This window comes from Monopterus albus, unplaced genomic scaffold (assembly GCF_001952655.1).
Source record: "Monopterus albus unplaced genomic scaffold, M_albus_1.0 scaffold176.1, whole genome shotgun sequence".
Classification (NCBI taxonomy): Eukaryota; Metazoa; Chordata; class Actinopteri; order Synbranchiformes; family Synbranchidae; genus Monopterus; species Monopterus albus.
Genome location: NW_018128056.1, coordinates 472,617 through 481,320, shown reverse-complemented (window position 1 = coordinate 481,320; position 8,704 = coordinate 472,617). Strand labels below are relative to the sequence as shown.

General features: G+C 41.8%; 1 protein-coding gene across 7 annotated transcripts in view; it reads left to right on the top strand.

The window, feature by feature from the left end:
* tnika (TRAF2 and NCK interacting kinase a) overlaps positions 1 to 8,704 on the top strand; it is a 59,427-nt gene that overhangs the window by 24,677 nt on the left and 26,046 nt on the right. For all 7 annotated transcript variants that reach the window (XM_020616599.1, XM_020616598.1, XM_020616595.1 and 4 more), the window contains exons 4-13: positions 243 to 368; positions 1,386 to 1,496; positions 3,654 to 3,744; positions 4,139 to 4,269; positions 4,369 to 4,423; positions 5,344 to 5,422; positions 5,862 to 6,037; positions 7,105 to 7,171; positions 7,298 to 7,496; positions 8,040 to 8,156. In XM_020616599.1, coding sequence (XP_020472255.1) covers positions 243 to 368; positions 1,386 to 1,496; positions 3,654 to 3,744; positions 4,139 to 4,269; positions 4,369 to 4,423; positions 5,344 to 5,422; positions 5,862 to 6,037; positions 7,105 to 7,171; positions 7,298 to 7,496; positions 8,040 to 8,156 — 1,152 coding nt within the window. The remainder of the gene's footprint in view (positions 1 to 242; positions 369 to 1,385; positions 1,497 to 3,653; positions 3,745 to 4,138; positions 4,270 to 4,368; positions 4,424 to 5,343; positions 5,423 to 5,861; positions 6,038 to 7,104; positions 7,172 to 7,297; positions 7,497 to 8,039; positions 8,157 to 8,704) is intronic.

Here is an 8,704-nt window from a genome sequence, read left to right as displayed (position 1 = left end):
GGTGTTCTGGGCATGTCCCACCGGGAGGAGGCCCTGGGGAAGACCCAGGACACGCTGGAGGGACTATGTCTCTCGACTGGCCTGGGAACGCCCCGGCATTCCCCCGGAGGAGCTGGAGGAAGTGTCTGGAGAGAGGGAAGTCGGGGCATCTTTGCTTAGACTGCTGCCCCCGTGACCCGGTCCCGGATAAGCGGAGGAAAATGGATGGATGGATGATCTTTCATTTCTCGTGTGTGTGTCAGGATGAGGAAGAGGAAATTAAAGCAGAAATTAACATGCTGAAGAAGTACAGTCACCATCGGAACATCGCCACCTACTATGCAACTTTCATCAAGAAAACCCCTCCTGGGATGGATGATCAACTCTGGGTAAAGCATTGCTTTTGTGTGTTTGTGCATGATTTTTTTCAGATTTTTGTTGGTATGAAACGGCGTGTGACAAGAAGTGAAGATATGGTGTCAATGTACTCAATGATAAAACAGGGGTCTCTTTAGGAAAAAGGTTGGGAAACTCTGATCTAAGTCACAAATACAGACAAACACAATGTGCTTATCCTGTTCGTGACAGTCGTCTTTGGGGCGATTGTGGTTCAGTGGGTAGAGCAGTTGTCTCCCAACCAGAGGTTCGAATCTCGGTGCCTGCAGTCCACATGTCAAAATGTCCTTGGGCAAGACACTGAACCCCCAAGTTGCCCCCGATGGTTAGAGCCATTGGTTGAGTTGACGCTGCAGATGGCTGCCTCGATTCTGTACCGGAAACAAATTCCTTGTGTGTAACATACTTGGCCAAATAAAGGTGATTATCCTTAAGCTTATACCACACAAACAGAGAGACTGTGGATTAACCTCAGAGAGCCTTCTAATGCACAGTTACAAAAAGCACTTGTTTGAGGTTATTGCTGTCAAAGGAGCTTCAGCCAGTTACTAAATCCAAGGGCTCACTTGCTTTTTCCACCAGCACTTTGATTGTTTAATGCCTGGGTTCAATAAAGACATGAAAAACTATAATTGTTTGTGTGGTATTACCTTAAGCACATTGTGTTTGTCTAAACTTATGACTTAGATGAAGATCTAGTCACCTTTTGTGACCAAATCGTGTACATATAAAAGAATATGGATGAGTGTGTGGCCAGCTGGCTGCTACTGCAATAAATCATGTATAAACATGATCTAAGGGAGCTCCCTCTCTCTTTTCTGATTCCATAACATTCATCACAAAACAATGGGAGGGCACACACAAACATATGCATACAGTCGACACAAAAAACAAGTGCGATTGTTTACTAGCTTCTTGCTTACTGGGAGTTATTGACCTGCGTGGAGCAACTCTAGACCTGATTACTTCCTTAAGCACAACAGTCAATAATCAGTGTTGTATGTGTGTAGCTGGTCATGGAGTTCTGTGGAGCTGGATCAGTGACGGACTTGATCAAGAACACCAAGGGCAATTCTCTGAAAGAGGAGTGGATCGCATACGTCTGCAGAGAGATTCTCAAGGTAAGTGGTCGTGTTGGCAAGTCGCATCTTGAACTTCGGGTTAAGTTTTTAATTGTGAATGTTGAAGACAAAGAGTGTTGTTTTTCTTCTGAATGCAGTTAGACTTGTAGGGACTGTGTGATGATATCTGCTACTTACAGAAAAAAATTAAGTAGATGTTTCTCAAGAATAAGCCAACATGATTTTTTGGGAAATCAATTTCATAAATGCTTAAAAACGTGGCAAACTTTGCAGCAGCTGGCATCTGGAAAGATTCACTGAATTATCTGATGAAGGATATTTCAGATCTAGCTGTATATTTTATCTTTTTATTTGTTTGTATCATTCATGTGGTAAGCTCAACAAATAGTCCTGTAAGTTATCTGAAATCAGTCAAACTAGAACTTTTTAATATTTATGTTCTTCCAAACCTTTAGGAAACGGAACATTACAAGTCCCAGTTAGAGGAGAAGCTTTCTGCAGACAATTAGGAGTGATAAACAGACATATTAATGCTACTGAAAGATGGAAATTAATACTGTAAGATACAGTCTGCACATTTGCATACATGTTTTTGTTCCACACTTTAATTCCGCCTATTGTGGCACGGAGGCAATATGCTCCAAGCTGACTGACTTTGTGGAAACTCTGCTCAAACAATAACAGCAACAAAGTCCCAGTCTTTTTATAATCAAGCAAAATACAATTTTATTTCATTTTAGCATTAACAGCAACCAATGTTTAAATAAGAAAATATAATAATAACTGAAGCTCCAGTGTTAACATAGACAGTTATTGTTTTCATGTGCTGCAGACAAGTCAGAGCTCAGAACAAGCTCTGTGTCATCTCCAGACAAGTAGAATATTAACCGTCTGGTACCTATAAAATTAGGCATTGATCTTCTGTTTGTTATTTTCTTAAATAATAAAATGTGTCCCCCGTTCATTGTAAACTAATGGCTTCTAGCTGCTAGCACAAGAGCCGACAAGCCTCAGTAATATTTATATATACGATAGTTATAGTAGAAAATGCTATAAAGGGCAATGTAGAAGAAACAATTCCCTGTTGTCTGATTTGAAAACCGGGGCTTGTTGTATGCATCCCAAGCATTTTAACAAAGGAAAGATTAAGACCATTCTTGTAAAAGGATTTATATTATAAAATAAGCTGCTCCTAAAAAAACAGTAATGACTCAACATCTTGGTAATAAACTTGTTGTTTTTAGTTTGATTTAAGGGGTGGAGGCTTCATTTTGTTATTGATGTAAGAACAGGCCTAGACAAGTTTGCCCTGCATGATGTCTTTGTTTTGGCCTGATGTAAAGCCAGGAATTCAATCTTCCTAGGAAATTGTGCTCATTCTCCCACATCTTATCTCTACTGTGTGTTGTTGTGCGTTCTGTGTGCTGAGGGCTGTAGCAATATCACAGCATCTTGTCAGATATACCCAGCGCCGCTCTGAGCACAGGCAACAATGATTTCCTTTCATCCTCTTTTATTTCTTTTTCACTCCTCATCCTTTGCCTTTTTTGTGCTTTCTGTTCTCTTCTCTTCTCCCTTTTCTTCCTGTCTCTTCACATTTTGTCTCTTTGTCCCTTTTGACTTTCACAGTTTTTACGTGCTTATTACTGTTTTTTTTTCTTGTCTGTTCTCATCTTCCCTTTCATTTTTCTTACTCTAGTGCCAAACTCTCACTTTGATTTACTTATTTCTTACAGTCAATACATCAGGCTTCAGTAGAATAACAATGGTTACATATAATACCTGACATGTTGCTGTGCAGCAAATCTTTCACATGCATTATTTAATTATTCTACCAAAAAGGAGCGTCTCACACATTTCATTTACAATCTGTTATAAATATCCTTTCTCATTGCATGATGAAGTAGTGCAAACATCTGCTACCACACCTGCTTCCGTAACAACTAAAGTGACTACTATCAAAGCACTGGTGTTACTTCTGATAGTCTTTCTGCCTGTGTTGCTTCCCTGTAAGAAGGTTTTTTTGCTCCCCACCCCTGAGGAAGAGGGACAGGAGTCAAGGTCAGCTACACAGTAGCAGCCCTCAGCCTGCTAGTCCCGCTCAAAGATGCTTAACAGTGCAAATTTTTATATAATAACAATAACCTTATCAATGTTCTGCAGTGGCATTCCTTATGTCTTTGTTGCCGTCTGCAGGGTCTGACTCATCTCCATCAACACAAGGTCATCCATAGAGATATCAAGGGACAGAACGTCCTGTTGACTGAGAACGCAGATGTCAAACTAGGTCAGTTTCTCATTTAACCTTGCTTGAAAATACTGCTTTATGACTGGGAGGGTAGTAAGTTTCAGATGGCATGGCACAGAGGTTTGTGTGTATGAGGCTTTTCTTCTCATTCGTTTCTCTGTAGCTCTGCTGCTGTTCATGGTGCAGACTGCTGAGGAAGGGACTCTCTCTCCCTCTCTTGTTCCCCCCTAATGCCCAGTGGGGAGCGGATTATAAAGTGTGTGTGTGTGTGTGTGTGTGTGTGTTTGTAAACTGGGCAAGCTATTAATGGTTGGGTCATTCATTCCTGTTTAGAGTCCATTATGGAAGCACACACATTTAGGACAGAAACATGAACTAAACTAAATTGCACACTATACCCAAACGTTTTTGTGTTTGTCTGATTGCTCTGTAGTGGACTTTGGTGTTTCGGCCCAGTTGGACAGGACAGTAGGAAGGCGAAATACGTTCATTGGGACGCCTTATTGGATGGCACCAGAGGTTATTGCCTGTGATGAGAATCCCCACGCCACATATGACTTCAAGGTGTTTCAACGGTCTCCTTTCCTCTGAAGATGTTTGTCACTGATGCATTTTTTTTTTTTATCCATCTTGAGTATTTACACGCTGTCTCTTTCACTGCAGAGTGATTTATGGTCATTAGGAATCACAGCATTAGAGATGGCTGAAGGAGCACCACGTACGTACCCAGTCAATAACTCCACACCTCTGCTTCACATCATTTCTTCGTGCTACTGCAGTAAATCACTGTAATCAGGAGTCTAGTAATTTTTCAGCCCAGGCCAATTCAACTAATCTTAAGATGTAATTTTAATGAAGGCCAAGGACTGGATATAAAATTGGCTGTCAGATTGCTGGGCTGCGGCCCAAAGTCAGTAGAAGATAATGCCAGCATTTGATATATCTTCTGTTCATTATCTTATCCCTAGAGGTGCTTGTTGTGATTAGAGGCAGCAGGACTTGTTTTCTCCCTTCAATTAATTCTGGTTCACTAAATAAGCAACTTCCTGTTTAAAGTCTTCCCAAGTTACAGTGGGTAATTCATTATATTAATCATGAAGGGTATTATTTAGGTTTGTTAAGGATGTTACAGTGGTGCACTTTAGAAGAGGACCTCTAACTGGATGAGAACATGTTGAACATATATGGAGGTAGACACTGGAAACTCCCTGAAATCACATTTATTAGGATGACAGCAATTGGTGAGAACATGGCACACATAGAAAATGACCACTACTGGAAAATAATCAATTTGAAATATGTAAGTGTTTTTATTCTGGTTGTAGTTTTATCTGAACACTATTTAACTAAAGGTTGTGGTTTGACAATATAAAGACAGTGCTGAAATGACCAAATACATACACAACCATTTGTGAGATGGATAACTAACTTTGGTGTTCCATAAGAAGGCAAGACCTTAAGTGTTTATGCGTGTGTAAAACTAATAGGTCTTTATTTATATTGACAGCATTTATAGATCCAGTGAGGGCTGACTCCATCTGGATTTGATTGTATGCCATGATAATGTTTAGTACAACTAACACGAAACATTCAGCCTAACACATCTGTGTTTGCTAATTATGATATCTGATTCTTTAGCGCTGTGTGACATGCACCCAATGAGAGCCCTCTTCCTTATCCCACGAAACCCCGCCCCAAAACTCAAGTCAAAGAAATGGTGAGTGCTGATGCAGTAACTGTGTTAGCTGAGCATATTTGCAGATAGTTGAGAGCAGAACTGTCAAAAGAAGGATAATCAGTTAAGGCACACACTGTATTAGAGTGGGTTTTTCATTTACTGTGTGTGTGTGTGGACGTGTTTTTCCTGCTACGTGGGGACTTCGTCCTGACTCCATACCAACTCATGAGGACCCATTTCACGGTGGGGACCTAAATTGAGGTCCCCATGGGCAAGAAATTGAATTTTAGGGTGGCAACATGGTTTAGGGTTGGGATGAGGTTAAGGTTAAGGTTAGGGTTAGGGTTAGGCAAGTAGTGGTTCTGGTTAAGGTTAGGGTTAGTCTACAGGAAATGCATGTAAGTCAATGTAAAGTCCCCATGGACTACGAAACATAAACTTTGTGTGTGTGTGTGTGTGTGTGTGTGTATGGCTTCAGGTCAAAGAAGTTTCAATCGTTTATAGAGAGCTCTCTGGTGAAGAGCCACATTCAGAGACCCGGCACAGAGCAGCTCATCAAACACCCGTTCATCAGAGAGCTGCCCAACGAGAGGCAGATCCGCATCCAGCTGAGGGACCACATCGACCGCACCAAGAAGAAGAGAGGAGAGAGAGGTGAGGGCGCGTTCTAGTCATGTGTACATATAGATTTACACACACAGCAGCTGGAGCAGCAGTTTCATTAAGTAGTTACTCTTGATATATAGTGGCAGGCAGGAGTTCCCTGGGATTAAAAGAACAGTTTCCTCTGTATATACAGTGACTGCAGTGGTAGTACTGTACTCATAGTAGTTGTTCAAAATGTTTCTTTGGATTATGTGACGCAAAAATGTCTTTGGAGATTCTCAGTCATCCAGGTTTGTCCTAGCTCCATTTCACCTCTCATTCAAGAGTTTTCTTCAGCTCTGACAGTATCCCATGTAATTTAACCATTTCACATTTAACACATTTAACCTCTGTGGAGTCATTAACGCCATGAAGTCACACGTGGGCTGTTACTCCACCCGGCATGTGGGCCGTTAGCAGTCAGGGTGCGAATGGGCGTTAAATTGCCTTGGCAGGGATAACAGGACTGCATTGTAAGTAACTAATAAGTGGTGTCATAGACCAACTCTTCTGTTTGTTGATGGTCCATCCAGTTTGATGTAGATGGATTCTTTCACTCCTTTTTCAAACCATCTGTCTTCTCTGGCCAACATGTACATTGCTGCCCTCAGAGGAGTGTTCCTTGTCCTTCAGGTGCAGGTGGACTGCTAAGTTTTGTCGTGAGGAGTTGGCTCTCCTGTGTTGTGCCATGTGCTTGTGGAGCATTTGTTGTGTGTCTCTAATGTACATGCCTTGAGTGGGAAAAGTGGCAGACTTATGTTCCACTGAGTGTCTGAGTGATAGACTGACACAAGCGCACAGAACTGTGGTAAGAGTCACATTAAGCACTTCAATAAACAACATGCTGCAGGACGGGCCATTGTGATTATGTACAGAAATGTCTTGTGCTTGTGGAGACTTTGACTGTCCTTGGAGACACTTTGTCACATTTGTACAGTAGGACTGTATATGTGTGTGACTCAGAAAGAGTCGGGCTGCTCCTACAACTGTTTAGGCTCCTGGTTATTAATGTACTCACTTTTCATTTTATTAATTCTTTCTCTCTCCTCTGTCTCTTTTTCCACTCTCCCCATCAGATGAGACAGAGTACGAGTACAGTGGTAGTGAAGAGGAGGATGAAGAACAAGACCTTGGCGAACCGAGGTCGGTGTGTTTAATGTTCAAATTATGAACACACACACACACACACACTGTACAGTACAATGTTTTTCCCCCAAAATACATTTGGCATATGTTCACCAACTACTTTCTCATGGGTCCCATTCTCAGCTCTACCATCAACATCCCTGGGGAGTCGACCTTGAGGCGGGACTTCCTTCGCCTCCAGCTTACCAATAAGGAGCGCTCGGAGGCGCAGCGCCGGCAGCCGATGGAGCAACAGCAGAATGAGGAGCGCAAGCGTTTACTATTGGCTGAGAGACAGAAACGCATTGAGGAGCAAAAGGAGCAGAGGAGGCGGCTGGAGGAGGTAAGAAGAAGGAGATTGAAGACAGCTGTGGTGGGCTCGGGTCAGGTTTGGACATAAATATAATATCCTTATCGTGTTTGGCCACCACACTCTCAGGCTCGGTTTGCACTGAGACAGAAAAATGTGGCCTGATCCATACTCGGTCTCAGAGTTGCAAGTTTTTCATGAGCCCTATTGGCCCTGTCTCACAATGGTGAAGAACCCTTTAAAAAAATTTTCTGGATCCGAATGATGATCAAGATCAGTACCAAAATCTAATCAATTGTTGCGTGGGCCATACCCTACTCTCCAAAAGATGTAATCAAAAACCATTCATTACCTTTTGAGTTGCGCTGTGAACAAACCAACCAACACACAAACAAACACTGGTAAAAACATTACCCCCAGCCCTTGGTGGAGATAATAATCAGATGAGCTCACATATCAAGTTCCAGTATTTTGTGTGATTATCCACAGAGATGTGATTTCTTAAATTGTGTGTAAGCAGACAATTCAGCAGGTGCAGCCTTCCTGAAACTTCTTGTGCTTCTGTTTTTCTGACAGCAGCAGCAACGAGAGCATGAGCTGAGGAAGCGGCATGAGAGGGAACAGAGGAGGCACTATGTGGAAATGGAGCAGTTCCGCAGAGAGGAGGGGAGGATACATGCAGAGAGAGAACAGGTTTATACGCTTGCTGTTGTACAGATTAAGCAGCATGTTGCTGCAGAAATGTGCACCGTAATGGCGATGAGGACCATAGTCTCTCATTTACCCTTAAACTCTGTTGTTGTCTGTCTCTTCCTGTGTCTTTCTGACTCGCTCTGATTTTACTTGTCCCCTTCAGTTACTTCAGGGATGCATTTTTCTCATGTTCTTTTAGGATTTCAGTTTCAGACATACAAAACAAAATTTTGACATTGTTCGTTTGATGAGATAGTTGTGCTATGCTTTGTTTTTCTCTGCCCATGGTTCCATCTACATTTATTAGGTCACTTAAAAACATTCTCTTCTCTTAGCTCTATTTCAGTGCATCTGCTTAATAGATTTTATTGCAATGTTCTAAATCTTTAAAAAAAGAAGTGTCCCTCTTAGTGAGTTTTAAATTACCTGAACTTAAAAAGAGCACATTCAGAAGAAAGTTTTGATTGTCCGTGATTGTCAAGTGTTGCAGTTATATCCTCAGTTATACCTACCCCCCTCCCCCCCCCCGTTTTTTTTGTTTTTTTTCT